Below are 16694 nucleotides of genomic sequence, written 5' to 3' on the forward strand. Positions count from 1 at the left end.
AAGTTGGTCATGTGCACTGCTGAGGCAATAAAAAACATATGAATGATTTCTATATGATATATGGTTAAGGTGGAGGTTAAAACCATATATGAGCCTTGTCAGGGGAGTAGTTACAGTTGAAGTGCTCTTAAAGAGAGAGTCAGTAGTGCCAAGTACGTGCGGTTTCAATACTCTGGGATGAACATCATCAGGTCCTGGTGATTTACTACTCTTCAGTTTGCAGAACTGACCCATTACATCCTCCAAGTTTACAGAGAATTTGTTTAGTTTCTCCAACTCGCCTGCTTCAAATACGCTTTCCGGCACCAGTGTCCCTCCCAAATCCTCCTCGGTGAAGACCGAAGCAAAGAATTCATTTTTGTATTTGTATTTGTTACATTTATACCCAACATTTTCCCACCTATTTGCAGGCTCAATGTGGCTTACAAAATATCGTAGTGGCGATTGCCATTACGGTTGATAACAAATACAAGGTTGTGTTATGGTCACAGGTAGAAGTTTTTCAGGCGTCCTGGGGTCGAGGATAATAAATTGTCCAATATGATCATAGATTATCTTGTGTTGCTGGGTGTGGGAATTTATGTTGGATCAGTGGGATAAGCTTTTTTTCTCTGCTACGGCTTGGTCTTCCCTGATCGCCCCTTTAACACCATTTTCAGCCAGCAGCCCAACCGTTGTGTGCAGGCTTATGCCTGTATCAGAGTCCAGACTTTGCATTTTATGTACAATATGAAAACTATGAGACACACAAAGGTTTAAATACAGAAATTAATATAAAAACAATTTTGAACCCTAAAAGGATTGTGCACAGGGAGTACTAGGAGTATAAAAGTTTGGAAATCTCATAGCTGTGTTAATTTCCATAATTGGCAAATAACACATGTTGCCATAATGCAGCTCAGTAAATAGGGACCTTAGATTGTAAGTCCTGTGGGTACAGGGAACGACCTGTTGTACATGAATAAGCTTGTCTTGAAGTATCAGTGAAAAAATAAAAGAGCTCTGCACTTCATTATGGCATTAACCAGGTTTGCTTAGGTTTGTAATAGTTACAGAATTAAGCAGGTGGAACGTCAGAAACTTTAGCGTTATAAAATATGTGCTCAAGTTCTTGTTTATTGTAACTTAAATTTTAAGTTAGCAATTCTTTAGTGTATATTGTATTTTGATTTAAAATAAAGTTGTGTGCTTTTCCTTTTATAGGAGTTGGTCTCTCTAAACCCCTGTAAAGCTGCTGACATGGTTGCCACCCATTTCATTGAACAGATTGATGCAATCATCAAAAAGCTTCAGGTAAAAGAGTAACTTCATTTGATATGCCCTTGGACTTCTGCTTTTTCCAGACATTTTGCAATAATGTCTAAATCGCCATGGGCCACAATTATAATTCTACCATTAACTTAGACCTCTCATCTAAACAAGATCCCAGCCTGCTTTATATTGTTCCATTTCAGAAATACAGATAGCCATATGTAGGTGTGGAGCTCCTTTATGCCACTTAAAATCTAAAGAGTCTTTATATGCCCCTTTGCTAAACACATGGACTTGGCCTGTGTACTACAGTGGTCTCCAACATGTGGCCCCAGCAGTCCGTCCTTGCAGTCCCATAGTCATGACAGAAAAATTAAATTGGCTCACCTGAAGAAGGCACTGTCAGGAGGCAGGTAGAGAAAGGCCCCCACAGAACTTCACTGGGTTGCATGTGCCTGCGTGCCATGTGTGGTCACGTTGACATTCATTAGCACACGTGTGCGTTAATATGAGGCACACTCTACCCGATGGAGCTTCATGGGGCCTTTTTTCTCCCTGCCTCCCAACAAAGCCACATCCTTCTGGTTATTAACTGTCCTTGTCTCCACCAGCATCAAAGAGGAGTAAATATTGTGCTTGTTGGAGTTGCTAGTGAGATTCCACCTAATATGCTGTGTTTAGCTTTGGTGGCTGCACCTTAGTAAGGACATGTAGATGAGGGTTGTGATTTGAAGAATGTGTTACAGGCCTTGTATTAAGTCTGTTGTGAATATGCGGGCACTAGTATCTCATTAATGATGTCTCAAGTATTTTACGTAGAAGTCTCATTTATGGGTTTTTGCAACTGTTAATAAGCCAAAATAAATTAATTTTTAAAAAAATATATCCTTGTAGAATCAAAATTAGTATTAAAATTACATGTGTAACCCTAAAATGTTTTGGTGGTCCCCAGAGCTTTCTCATGTCCACTTTGTGGCCCTTTACATGAAAAAGGTTGGAAACCACTGCTCTACTATATCTGTTCTAGTTGTTAATCAAGACAGATAAAGATATGCCCAGAGTGGTAATCATAAACATTATGTATTCCACAAAAAGAGCTCTCATATATTCCACTGTAGCCACATACACATCTCTTATGTCACGCCTTCAAATGCTTTCTGCCAGTGCTTCTATAAAAAGAGGCAACAGTGGAGAACATGGGAATCTCCTGCCCTGTGATCTCTCCAATAGGAAGGGCCCTTAATACCCATTATTAACTTTAATACATTCCCATAGAGCCTTATGTACTACCTAAATCTGTTTGAGAAATTTATCCTCAACCTTTTTTCTGAAGTAACTGAAACATAAAGCTCCAGTGGACCCTTCCCCATCAAATGCCTTTTGGCATATGTTGGAAGGAGCATTGTAGGGATGTCTTTTAACTTCACCATCTGAAAAGATTAAGTATCTGCCTGATTGAATTAGAAATCTTGTGTCCCAGGAAAAAACTCTTGTCTGTTCCTCATGAACCAGATGGTGGTAACTACCTGTTGGAGGTTTACCAAGATCTTAACTAATAGCTTTATATCTCTTATCTATATTAAGCAATGATATGGGTCATAAGATCCACATAGCATATTGTCTTACCTTTCTTTTGATAGTATTGGTATGTCCACCAAGCCCATTAGGTGTCGTAGCTCTTCCACCTACAAAAATGAATTAAATGCCTAATTAGCCCACCAGCTAGCCTTTAAACTTTCTGTAGGATCTGCTAGAGAAACCATCCAGCCTTGCCTATTTCTAGAACCTTAATCACCATCTGTACCTTCACCCCTGAAATATTTCAATTTAAAGTTCTGACTTACTCCACTGAAATTGATGGCAGCCCAAGATAAAAATTGATTTCATCATCCTGAATAGTCACATCCAAGGCATATGGGACCTTATAAAACTGCACAAAGCTAGATCAAATAGATATAGTATCAAACGCTAGGGAACTCTGTTCATCCATAATTTTCAAAACCTGATTTTAGATCATGTTTTCAGTTTGAGGGTCAGTTAGCATCTTTCTTTAACTCTTCAAAAAAGAACTTGTTTGACTTTATTCAAATTAAACAGTACCTCATCTACCTTCAACACTGCTTCTAGCTGTATCTGCTCTACCTTGCTAAATTTTTTTCTATAATAACTCCTTTGCAGTCTTTTTCCTCTTCTTAAAGATTCAGTTTCAACATCATAAAGCGGGTAGGCACCACCCTGGCCGCTGGAAGAGATTTCAATCTATTTGGGAACCATTTTGGTCTGTTATGTCACAACGAATGCTTAGTTGGGTATTGAACTGTTGATTGTTTATTTCACTCATCTCACACTTTCTTTTGGCTACCAGCCTGGATAAGAATACACCAGGTCTGGTATTTGTTGGTATTGGTATGGGGGAAGGTAGGAAGGGATGAAGGGTGGGAGTTGGGGGTGGTTTACTCTGTTTATCTTATGTGATTCCTTAATAAAGATGATATTTCAAAAAAGAAATTTCAATTTCCTATGTTGGACTGCTTTCATACAGTCCCACACCATTGGCACTGGAACTGAACCATCATCATTTAATTCATAGTAATCCATTATGTCCTCCTCTAGCTTAAGCTATTAGATGACCTACAAATCTTTATTGTTCATTTTCCAGTACTATTTTCCCTTCAATACTTGAAAATCTCTAAAGCCAACCATAATTGAGGCATGATCTGACCAATAAATAACTGAATGCTCCATTAACTCGGTCACCCAAAGGTTGATAGAGCCACCAGACATCGACTGCCTTCAGCCTCTCCAGTAGCTGTTTAAGAATATTTCTATGAAAACAATTAACATCCCCGTCTCCTGAAGAGTTGTAAAATAGGGGTTTTAGAGTGATGTTAAAGCCCCTCCCTACAACTGCTGGGCCCTCTGTGAATGGCATTAACTGCACCTCAGAGAAGTGCTTCTGGCTTGTATTGGAGGTATACATATTAGCAAGGGTAAGTTTAATCCCACTGAAGTATAACTTTAGAAGTGGAGACCAGTATTTTGTACTCTCTCGCAACACCAATCCCCACTCTCCATTGCTTATTTGCCTAGAAGAGTTCACAATTGTATGAAAAAAGATATTATTTTCTATGAAATACCTGATTTTTTTAAAGGTAGGTTTTGAATATATTTTAGGGTGTATCTATCCCTCCCAGCTCTGTGGTTCAGCCACAATACCTTAGAAGGAACAATACACCCAAGGCTGCCTTAATGTGTCCATTATTATGGGAATTACATCTATTTCTCTGTGATACTTAGACTTCTGCTTCAGCAGAGCAGTGCACGCACTCTGAGTAATACAGAAACTATTTAAGAGACAACTACAGATATGAGAAATAATCTTATAAAGTTTTTATTACCCACCAAATAAATGCCATATAAGATCAATAGGAAAAGCAATATAAGCATAGGATTTCTCATAGGAAGCTCAGACTTGTGACCCAATCAGTTAACACAGTATCTGAATACTTCCCAGATTTCTCTTTATTAGATACCTCATTGAGTATTTGTACAATCAACAGATCAGTGATATCTCACTGGGAGTACAGAATGTTGCTACATGTAATTACCTCTATATCTAAGACTCCAAAGAATATACAAGCAACATGTGCAATCAATTGGTTATGGGAATATATTACCCCAGCTACACATAGGTGTTCTCTGGGTTTGAGTCTTTAATGTTATATTTTACCACTCAAACCCAATTAGTAGATATAAAAGACTCATGGTTACTTATGAGAAAGCAATCAGATTACTTGCCAATTCAGATACAATTCATTGGTTTCTCATAGGAGAGAGTAGCTCGGCTGTCTCTCCCGCTTGAAGTAGGAAGTACACTCATTTTGATATGCCCAATCAGGATATGGGTGGTAATATGACAGTAAGCACGCCTTATTGGGTCTATGTTAATGTCATAGTTAACACTGATTGGCTATGCTAATGCGTTCAGCTGTCAGTCTTATATACTCTTTCCATTACATTATCTATTAATTTCAATTATAGCAAATATGCTAGCATTTCTTAGTTTCAACCGCAATTTCATCACTGGCCACAGGTTTTGGCCCACCCCCTCTGCAGTTCTGCTTTCCTCTGCACCTGGCCCATTGCTTTCTATCATTTACAGAAAACATTAACCACAAACTTCTCATTTTGGCCTGTCCACCTGGCATCTTACATCTTCTTTGCCAATTCTTTCATCAGTGCCCAGTTTCAGTAACTGCCTCAGGCTGTCACAACTTGTGTTACTGCAATCTGCTGCAATCTTTAAGTCAGACAGGCTCTAGGATTTATTTTATTGAGGCCCAATTATCAAAAGCAATTCTCCTTGACCTGTTTTTCCCCAAAGGCAAGTAACATCAGTTTTCTACATCTCCCCTCTTGCTGGGCCTATAGATAGGGCCAGCACATGTAGGACCTCTGGTATGTGACCATCCATTCCAGAGGGCACCTAGAGGTTTCTGGGAGGGGGCATAGCATAAAGGGCGATCCTGATGTTACAGGTGAGCAAGTGACAAGGCCACAATGAGAATTATCCTGAATGAAAAATATTAATGTATTTAACTGTTTTGCCTCCTTAAGAAGGTTTTTGCTTTGTAAAGCTACCTAGGCCTTTCACATCAAGGGAAGTTATTCCACCCACACTACTCTTATTGATACTCATTCATACAATCCCATACTCCCCCCTCTGGTGCATTCACCATTCGCTCACTGCTCAGTACTCTCCACATTTCAACACAGACTTGTGGCCTTGATTTACCCCTAAAAGCTTATTCATGTCCACCCATAGACTTTCTCATCCCCCCATATCCAACCTCATCCTCTCACTTTTAATTTGGCAGTCCTCATTTTTTTTCTTCTATCTTGAGTAGAGAGGTGTGGTAGCCATTTTACTCCACTTTTAAAGGTAATCAATAGAAATAAAACAAAATAAAACTTGGAAAAGAAAATAAGATGATACCTTTTTTATTGGACATAACTTAATACATTTCTTGATTAGCTTTCGAAGGTTGCCCTTCTTCGTCAGATCGGAAATAAGCAAATGTTGGTAGATGACAGTATATATAAGTGAAACATCAAAGCATTTCAGTGACAGTCTAACAAGAGGGGGGTGGATAGGAACATCAAAGCATTTTAGTGACAGTCTAACAGGATGGGGGTGGATAGGTGACATATGCATGGAGACAGGAGGGTGACAAACAGAGCAGTACAACTTTATGGTTTATAATGGGCTAGAAAACCCAGATCTTTAAGTCCTGTCTGGTGGGTGTCAAAATATTTAATCATTCTGACTTCAAAGGTCTTACGTTCCTGTATTGTTTTAAAGTTACCTTTCAGTATTCTTACTGTACCAGTGATTTCATACTGTACCAACCTTGGAGGTTGTTCAACACATCCGCCACATTTGATTACTCCTGAGTTTATTCCCTTTCACCCTTATCATATGGCTCTTTATTCTAGAACTTCCTTTCAATTAAAAGAGGCCCACCTCCTAGTAGTAAAAGAGAGATTCCAGGCTACTGCATTTGTTGGTACGTAACTTATAAAACAGCATTTGAAACCATTGCGTTCTAATTACATAGGTATTCGTTTAATACCATCTGGATATCCAGGATCACTCTGCCCAATTTCTTACAAAATAAGTAGTGTAAAGTATTTTTTGCTACTATAGTGAAAAGTTTGCTGTCTTGTAAGTCAAATTAGTCATGTTACCCAAGTGTCTGGTAAAGCTGAATATGCTGCACTTTCTAGGTTCCACCTTCTCCCTACTGTATTTGTATGGCAGGAAAGATATTGCCTCTCTAGAACAATGTTCTTACCCATTTTAGAAGAGAATTTTCATTGTTCTATAGTAGTGCATATTGGTCCTCCTCCCCTATTATTGTTGCTGGCATCTGGCATTCAGATTACAGTATACATACATAACCTAACATTATTGGCTTTGCAGTATCATTTTTGTCAACCATTTAATATAAGATAGTGTTTCCCAAGTCCGGTCCTGGAGTACCCCTTGCCAGTCAGGTTTTCAGGATATCAACAATGAACATACATGAACTTGATTTGCATACACTGCAAATCTCTTTCATGCATATTCATTGTGGATATCCTGAAAATCTGGCTGGCAAGGGGTACTTCAAGACTGGAATTGGGGAACTCTGATATATTGCCTGAAGGTATGGGTGCTTCAGAGTCCTTCAGTGCATAGTCAACCAATGAGACCCCCAACCATGAGACCCTTAACCCTGAGCAATTAGCTTTAACAAAGCTCAGTGGTATCACAAAGTGCCTTAGCACCAAGGAAACTTGAACTGAGAAAGCTGATGTAATAGTAAAATAGTATTAGTAGTAGTAGTAGTAGTAGTAATTGATTTTATTTTAAAAGTGAAATCTCTGGATTCATTTTAGTACCAGGTAACTTTATGAGGACAATTTTGTAACAGGACTGCTTGGTCAGAGTGCCATGAAAGCAGCACAAGCACCTTTATGGCTTTAAAAAATAGATTCTGAGAACTAGCCCCAATAGCTCACAAATTTACAAAAGGTGTACATGTTTGCATATATTCTCTGTGTCTCCCCTCGCATATTAAATATGCAAATACATTGCATCTCTGCCTCTGCTGTACCCAAACTATGTCCCTGGGAATACCTCCACAAGGATTGCATAAAAGTAGACACATGCTTTTTGTGCATGTATTTTTTTTTTTTTACATTGCTGTGTTTGTGCAGTTTTATAGAAGACTTTTCTGCATGTAAAGCTGGATTTACACTTGGAAAAAGCTTTTAGAAAATTACTCCCAATAAGGACTAAATTCTATAAATGGCGCCTAAATATCGGTGCCAATAAAATTAGTGCTTAGCACTATTCTATAAACAACACTTAAAGTTAGGTGCCATTTATAGAATAGCACCTAACGCTGTAAACTGCGACTGCATTTAGGCGTGATCATTTACACCAACGAAGCCTTGATGTAAATCCTTGCACATAAATTAGATGTGGATCCCCATTATTCCATAACAAAAGCATATAAATTGTGGGAAAGCCCCCGATCCGCTGATGGCCTTCCCATGGTGGTGCACCCCTTTTTTGGACTCTCACGTAAAAATTTACGCACGTAAATTTTAATTAAATCCACTTAGCACCAATATTTGTTAAGCCAATTATTGGCACTAATTGGTTTGCTATTCAATTAAATTGCACGCTCAAATTGGGCACACACAATTTTTAGCACCTTTTATAGAATTTTGGGTAAGTGTTTTAGTATACTCCAGCATGTGCATTAAGATTTCAGTTCACTGCCTGAGTACTAAAAGTATGTAGTCTTTAACCACGTATCTTTCTCTATCACCTATCGGTGTACCTACGTACCCATCGATGTACCACACACTCTTCAGGCGGAGCACGCACATTCCCTCCTCCAAGCAAGAAGGTGCACGGAGCAGGGGCAGGGGACCGGCAGAGCCGACAGTGTGCGCCTGCCTCACACACCCCCTCGCTGCCAGCACCTGGGGCAGACCACTCCACCTTGCCCTGTGCCATCCCCACGAGCATTGTCCCTGTCCCGCAAGCTCAGTCTGACCCCATCCATATAGGCCTTGAACCATAGGCGCCGACTCTGTGGATGCTGTGGGTGCTTGAGCACCGCCAATATTTCACCCACCGGAAGTTCGCCTCCAAGTTCGCCTCCAAGTTCCAGGGTCGTCGTCCCTCCCTCCCTCCCTTCGAGTTCCAGGCACCCTCCTTCCGAATTTTAAAAGTCATCTTGACTTACCTTGTCGGGGTTATGGCGGCCGGCAGCACCGATAAAAAGCGTGCAGGCTCGGCCCTTAGTTCAGTTTTCCCTTCTCTCTCTCTCAGCTCTGGTCCCGCCCTCATTTCCTGTTTTCGCAAGGGGACCCTGGAACTCAGAGGGAGGAGGGAGGGGGGAGGGAAAGGAGAGAGAGAGGGGAGGGAGGGGTGCCTGGAACTCAAAGAAAGGGAGGGGGAGGGGGGAAATGCACCACCTGTAAAAAAAAAAAAAATCAGCACCCCCAATAATTTTGAAAAGTTGGCTCCTATGCCTTGAACAGTTATGATTTTATATGTAAATCTTATTAAAGTATAAAAAGGAACAATGTTCTGTACAACTGTCATTTATAAATCGCAAACAATACAGAACAAGGATCAACAACCTCCCCTTCTCCCTTCCCCTTCACAAACATCCCCTTGTTTAGCCCCCCTCCTCACCATACCAGAAGGGTGCAATATTCAAAAGGCCAATGAAGGCTAAACCTTCGGGATGCTTCTCCCCAGGTAAAACTCTTACCTTATCCTGTGTCACAGGAAAAAGATTCACCCTTATATTTTTTTTAAATAAATTTGGCTTGTACAAGTAAATAAAAAATTCTTAAAAAGAAATTTAGATAAGACCAACCAGGTATTCTGCAAATAGTTAAAAATTTATTAACCAATAAATGTTTATATAGAATAGAAAAAAACAAAACAGAAAAAATAAAATTATTTCATAGTTCACAACTTCAAGTTTGAAACTACAAGATTCACATAATATAATTTCTTTAATGGCAGAATACAGATCTCATTTTTTTCCTATGAGAGCAAGTTGTAAAAGCAGACATCCACAAGACGCTAGTCAGTCTGCCGCACAAGTTCCCCTTGCCCAATTATTCTCTCCTACCTTTATACTCTATAATTTGGACAGTCTGTCCTGTTTATTGGCAGAATCTTACAGCTGTATTCTTCTAATTTACTCTTCTGCTTATCACTTCTTGCTTTTCTCTTTTCCTGTTCTTACATCCCCCTTCCAAACTTTCAAGGCCAGTCTTCTGTTTCATGCATGCTTCTCTCACTATGCGACCCAGAATGCCCTGTGAAATTTATGCTTCTCTTACAAGTCTACAGAACAGGCTGTGCTTGTTGTGTTTTCTGCTCTGCCCTCCCCATTAGGTTGCACAATACTCTAGAGACCTTTCTTGATTCTGTCTTCACCCTCTGTATTATATCACAGTGGAATCCATGTTAGGACTCTCTGATAGTGTACACTAAGCACTAAAATGGCTAGTTTCAGTGGCTAGTATAACACTCGTTTTCTATACCTTCCACTATCGGGAAAACTGAACAAGCCAAATTACTATAGAATGCTACATAGAAAATTCATGCTAACAGAATTACAGCACAGAACACAAATGCCAAATACAGAATAGCTGACCAAAAATTATAAGCATAAATTAAACCAAAATCCCAAGAAGCCACACCTTGCATGTAGTACAACATCAAAGAAATATAGAGACACATTTCCTTCTATACTGTTCAAAATATAAAGATAATACATGCCAGGGAAGGTGTTAGAGGAGTGCAACTAGGAGAACTGCCCCTTGGTTAGAGAGAGCCCTAAGCCCTGTTGGAAGATGAAGAAGGCACAGGCTGGGAGTGGGCTCTGGGTTCCCTCCCAATTTCTGCCTTGGACCCCAGCCTTGTTTAACACTAGTTCTGGCAGGATACACATTTGAAACCTTGACATATTCTAATCACAAAATAGAAAATAAAGTTACTTTTTCTAGCTTTCGTTGACTGGTTATCATATTTTTTCAAATCATGTTGGTCCCAGGCTCTGGTTTCTGTTTCCCTCTGTCTTCTCTTAACTCACTTGCCAGTTTGACATTTCTTCTCTCTCCATGCTCATTATCCATCTTCCATCTCTGTGTTCCTGTCTTTCCCCATGTGTAGCATCTTGTGAAACAGGAAGTTGCATCAGAAGTCGGGACCCGGCAGAGGGAAGGCCCCAGAGCAGGTCTGTAAGAATCACTAGAGCAGCTCAGCAAGGTAGAGGCACCGTAGTGAAACGGAGGAGGAGGACACAGACCAAAGGGAAGGGAGCGAGGTGCTGGACCCGTGGGAGGAGTAATTGCATTTTAAAACATTTTTTTACCATGGGAGCAAGGCTTTTTACAATTCCTGTGGGACAGTATTGCTCCCACATCTGTGGCAAATCCTCTGAAGATTCTTTGTTGTGGTTTTACCACAGGTCCCCATCCCCGTGTCATTCTCTAATCCTGAATCCCACTTCTAGGAGTCACTGTTGTGCAGTAACCAGGATTCTCTTCTCCTAGGGGAAAAGAATGTTATCCTTACTACCCTAGTCAGCTCGGAGTTTGACATCTAAGTGGTAGACTTTTTAAAACATAGTACACTACTCTTCCTCCTGATGTGCCAGAACATCATGCAAAAAAAGTAACTAAGAAAGTGTCTTTTATTACCAATCAATCCTGTTCTTATTCTAATGATATCAAAAAGTTAAGGTGGTATAAGATCCCCACTCATACTTTGTTTCAAGGTCTGTGAAGTTATCTGAATTACTTGTACATGGGTCATGGAAGTCTCTGCTCCATGTGTAATATATATATATATATCCCTTGTTAGAGCACTTTATGGAGCTTTGGACAAAATTGCTGTACTGATGCTCTAATAATAGTAACAATTACCCTTACAACCTCTAGAGCTGTAGAGAAAATGAAACCATGAAAAAGTGTCAGGTAGCTCAGCCGAGTCAAACACACATCATAATAACTATTAGCTTATGTTCATCTTGTGCCCATAACAATGAGACGTTTGACTTTGCTTCTTGTTTTTCCTAGGCTGATTAGTCTGTAGATGGTGTACATTCTGCTTCTCTGTGCTTACTAAAGATTTTAATTTCACATTGATAGACCAAAATGTATATGGTTGGGGGTTCTTTTATTTGACTTAAAAGAACTGGCAACAGTATGAGAAGAGTAGATTTGATTGGTAAGAGAAAATATGGTCTATGTGCTCATTCTGTTCAGACATCTGTCAAGAAATTTAGATAAGGAGGTTAGCAGATGAGAAGAAAATATATCTAAAATATTTCAATATTTGCATGCAGGATAAACATAGTTTAAACTTGTTTGTTAAAATAATCGGTGTTACATATGTGAAGTACAGTTCTATAACAGGGTACCACATTTATCTACCACTGGAGTGTGTAATTGTACATAATACTGACACTTTACCCTGGTGAGTGTACGCTTATGCGAGTAAATGACAGCAAAACACTAAAGCACTATTCTGTGCAGTCTGTGGCTGATGTAACAATGGGCACCTAAATGTAAGGTGTGCCGATACCAGGTTGTGCTCAAATTCTGTAACGAAATTTGGGCACCCAGATGCCTTTATAGTATAGGCACTCACCGCACAGTATCAGATGCCCATTTATAGAATTGTCCCCTTAATGGGTCAGCACAGTTAAATGTACCTAAGAGCCTTAAATACTTTCCCCGACCAGTTCCTCTAAGTTAGCCTGTATGATTTATCCAATCTGCACTCATAGGTATGATGTGGTACTGCATACCTATACTTGAATTTGATTTGTCCTTGCCATTTTCAGGGCACAGACCATCGAAGTCTGCCTGGCACTGGCCTTGTTCTCCAGTTACTGAAGCTGAATCTGTCCAGCCACGATGAGGGCACAGACCATAAAAGTCTGCCCAGCACTGGCTTTGCTTCCTAATTACTAGTGTTGCCATCTAATTACCGCTAAGTTTGTTTGGTTCCATACCTTCTATATAGGATTCCTTTATGTTTAACTCATACATTTTTGAATTCCATTAACGTTTTCATCTCCACCACCTCCCGCGGGAGGGCATTCCAGGTATCTACCACCCTTTCCATGAAAAAGTACTTCCTGATATTATTCCTGAGTCCCCCCCCACAACCTCAATTCATGTCCTCTAGTTCTACCACCTTCCCATCTCTGGAAAAGGTTTGTAAATTAATACCTTTCAAATATTTGAATGTCTATATCATATCATCCCTGTCTCTCCTTTCCTCCAACGTGAGGCTTACTGGCCTGTAGTTTTTTGCTTCTTCCCTGTCCCTGCTTTTATGAAGAGGGACTACATCAGCTCATCTCCAATCCTGCAGAACCTCTTCCATCTCTAAAGATCTATTAAATAAATCCTGCCAGGATTTCTCTGAGCTCCCTCAGTATCCTGGGATGTATCCCATTTGGCCCCATAGCTTTGTCTACTTTCAGATTTTCAAGCTGTTTATAAACGCTTTCTTCAGTGAATGGTGCAATATCCATTCCATTTTCAGATATACCCTCAGCAGCCAACCACAACCCTTCTCCAGGATTTTCTTCCATGAACACTGAATAGAAGTATTTGTTTAACACGTTTGTTTATCCTCATTACTCTCCACATAGCTGTTCTCAGCATCTTTCAGTCTTCCGTTTCTATTCCTAGCTTTTCTCCTTTCCCCAATGTATCTGAAAAAGGTCTCATCACCTCTCTTCTCATTAACCATTTTGTTTTTCTGCCTGCGCTTTTGCTAGCCATATTTCCCTCTTCGCTTCTTTAAGCTTGTTCCGGTAATCTTTTCCCTAACCCTCTTGTCATGTTTTTACGTCTTATTTTTCTATTGATGAGGCAGAACACTGGTGTCCTATTTACAAAATTAGGTGGATGCGTCTTCAGAGTATCTGATCAGTAACTTTCACAGCTACATCCCCCTTGCACAACCTAATTCAAAATGCATTTTCAACAGGCAATAAGATTTTCTCTTTGTGCTCATTATTGTTCCATCCTTTCAGTTTCTCAGCACTGTCTACAGTTCTTGACTGGTCTGATACTATTATATAGACTAAATCATTTGGCATTAATCTATCAGGAGGATGCTTTACTATGGGTGCCTGGTCAGTAACCTTTCAAGCCAACATTAAATTTTCTTATACAACTATCCCAATATATTTCCAATAGGCCATAAAGTTATACCTCAGCTTGTTTAACTTTCTGCCCAAGTATTTTAATCCTACTAAGTGGATGCCTTACCATGACTTCTAATTGATATCTTCTGAACCACAGTCTCCTCCTTTATAACTGAATCCAGGATGCATTTCCAATTGGCAGGAAAATTTCCTCTTTTGGCTTGTCTGATACTTAGAGTCTAGGACTTTACCCTGTTCCTTAAAATTGCTTAATAGAATCTGTAGGATCATTATTTCCATGAAGCTCTTACCTCATTTCGTTTGGCATTCATCAGCAGCTTTCCAAATTGGTTCCATGTGCGAACTAAACTGTCTCTACCTGTGTTTTAAACCCCAACTGCATCTTCACATCATTTCCTAGACTTCTGCAGTATGAGCCCATTTCCTCTTGGTTCAGGGCCTTCATGAGCTATGTTTCAAAGCATTACCATGAGCTCACTCTCTTTTGGAACCCTTATCTTTCTTGAGATACCTCTGGCCCTGAATTCCAATGATAAGCTGCCCAGTATATAAGTATTGCCATACTTGGACAGACCGAAGGTCCATCAGGACCAGCATCCTGTTTCCAACAGTGGCCAATCCAGGTCACAAGTACCTGACAAGATCCCAAAACAGTACAAAACATTTTATGCTACTAGAAATAAGCAGTGAATTTTCCCCAAGTCCATTTTAATAATGGTTTATGGACTTTTCTTTTAAGAAGCTATGCAAACCTTTTTAAAACCCGCTAAGCTGCTATTACTGCATTCTCTGGCAACGAATTCCAGAGTATAATTACATGTTGAGTGAAGAAATATTTTCTCTGATGTTTTAAATGTGCTACTTTGTAGCTTCATTGCATGCGCCCTAGTCCTAGTATTTTTGGAAAAAGTAAAACAATCGATTCACATCTACCCGTTCCATTCCACTAATTATTTTATAGACCTCTGTCATATCTCCCCTCAGCCATCTCTTCTCCAAGCTGAAGTGCCCTAGCCACTTTAGCCTTTCCTCATGGGGAAGTCGTCCCATCCCCTTTATCATTTTTGTTGCCCTTCTCTGTACCTTTTCTAATTTCTCTTTTTTGAGATGCGGTGACCAGAACTGCACACAGTATTCGAGGTGTGGTCACACTATGGAACGATTCAAAGGCATAATTACGTCCTCGTTTTTGTTTTCCATTCCTTTCCTAATAATACCTAACATTCTATTTGCGTTCTTAGCCACCACTGCACACTGAGCAGAGGGTTTCAATGTATCATTAGCAATGGCACCTAGATCCCTTTCCTGGTCGGTGACTCATAATGTGGAACCTTGCATTACATAGCTATAGTTCAGAGTCCTCTTTCCCACATGCATCACTTTGCACTTGCTCACATTAAACGTAATCTGCCATTTGGATGCCCAGTCTCCCAGTCTTGTAGGTCCTCTTGTAATTTTTTACAATCCTCTTGCAATTTAACAACTTTGAATAACTTTATGTTGTCAGTAAGTTTAATTACCTTACTAGCTACTTCCATCTCTAAATCAAAAGTTCTATTATCCAGAATGCATGGAGAACAGGCTGTTTTAGTTAATCAAATATACTGATTATTTGGGAGCTTTTCATTCATGTACTTTTCTTGAAAGAAAATGTGCCGCTCTCTGGTATTTCCCCGCATCCAAATGCTCTTGTTTCCACCATTACTTGTCTTCCCTCTTCCCAGTCCTCTCTTCTCCCAGTACCCTCTTCATGCTCAGCCTATCTGACAGCAGTTTCAGTGATACCCTTTTCTCCGAGGACATGCAGGACTTGGTTTCTCACGTGTGGGTGACATCATTCGACGGAGCCCCCGTGCGGACGTTACCCAGCATTCTGTTACTTTAATAAGCCTGTGGTAGCGTCCCACTGCTTATGCTTGAGTGCCTTCCCACTCAGCGTGAGCACACTGGACCAGCAGTCTTTATTTTCTGCAGAGCAGAGAGGTCGCATCTGTGAGCTGTCCTCAGAACATCTGCCATTTTTGGCAGTGTTTTCTTCAGTATCTTCCCTGCGGTACACCTTTTTGATTATATTATTCTTTCTTCTCAGTTTTCCTTGTCCCCTCTTTATTTTGACAGGGTTTTTGTCAAGTTTGTTTTCTCTGTTTCCTGCAGCTCCTCCAGCCATGTTGCTTTTTCTTTCTCAAAGAAGTTCTGTTTTTTTTCTTTTCCTCATAATTGAGCCATTTGATTTTGCTTTGTCTGTTTTTCTCTTCATATCTAAGAAGCTCCCCAGTAGGTGTTAATGGGGTCATATTGGAGACTGACCCCTATCACTGGTGTCTCTTGTGCTAGGACCTGACCCTGTAGCCTCTAACTATCTTCTCTGTTAGAAAATGCAGAAAAGAACCCAGAAAAGCAGATTGACCCAGCAGGAGAAACTTTTTGGCACTTCTAAGTCTGCTTCATCGACATCCGCATCGGAGGCATTGACTCCATGTGGCTGAAAGGGCTGCATCTGATACTGGTACTGGCATTGAGGAGATCTCTCCCTGCCGTGACATTGGGTGTTGTTTGGGAGTCCCAGGACTGGTCTGCATTGGACTCGACACTGAGGACAGTCTTGGATTCAACATTGTCCTCTTCGGCACTGAGGGATCCTGATGCCATGCATCGAGTGAAGGCAAA

At 40.2% G+C, this 16694-nt stretch overlaps 1 protein-coding gene across 1 annotated transcript in view; it reads left to right on the plus strand.

The window, feature by feature from the left end:
• Positions 1–16694, plus strand: part of VPS8 (VPS8 subunit of CORVET complex) — a 932181-nt gene that overhangs the window by 463326 nt on the left and 452161 nt on the right. Inside the window, exon 34 of the mRNA XM_030209561.1 lies at positions 1204–1293. Coding sequence (XP_030065421.1) covers positions 1204–1293 — 90 coding nt within the window. The remainder of the gene's footprint in view (positions 1–1203; positions 1294–16694) is intronic.

This window comes from Microcaecilia unicolor, chromosome 7, assembly GCF_901765095.1.
Source record: "Microcaecilia unicolor chromosome 7, aMicUni1.1, whole genome shotgun sequence".
In the NCBI taxonomy this organism is placed as follows: Eukaryota; Metazoa; Chordata; class Amphibia; order Gymnophiona; family Siphonopidae; genus Microcaecilia; species Microcaecilia unicolor.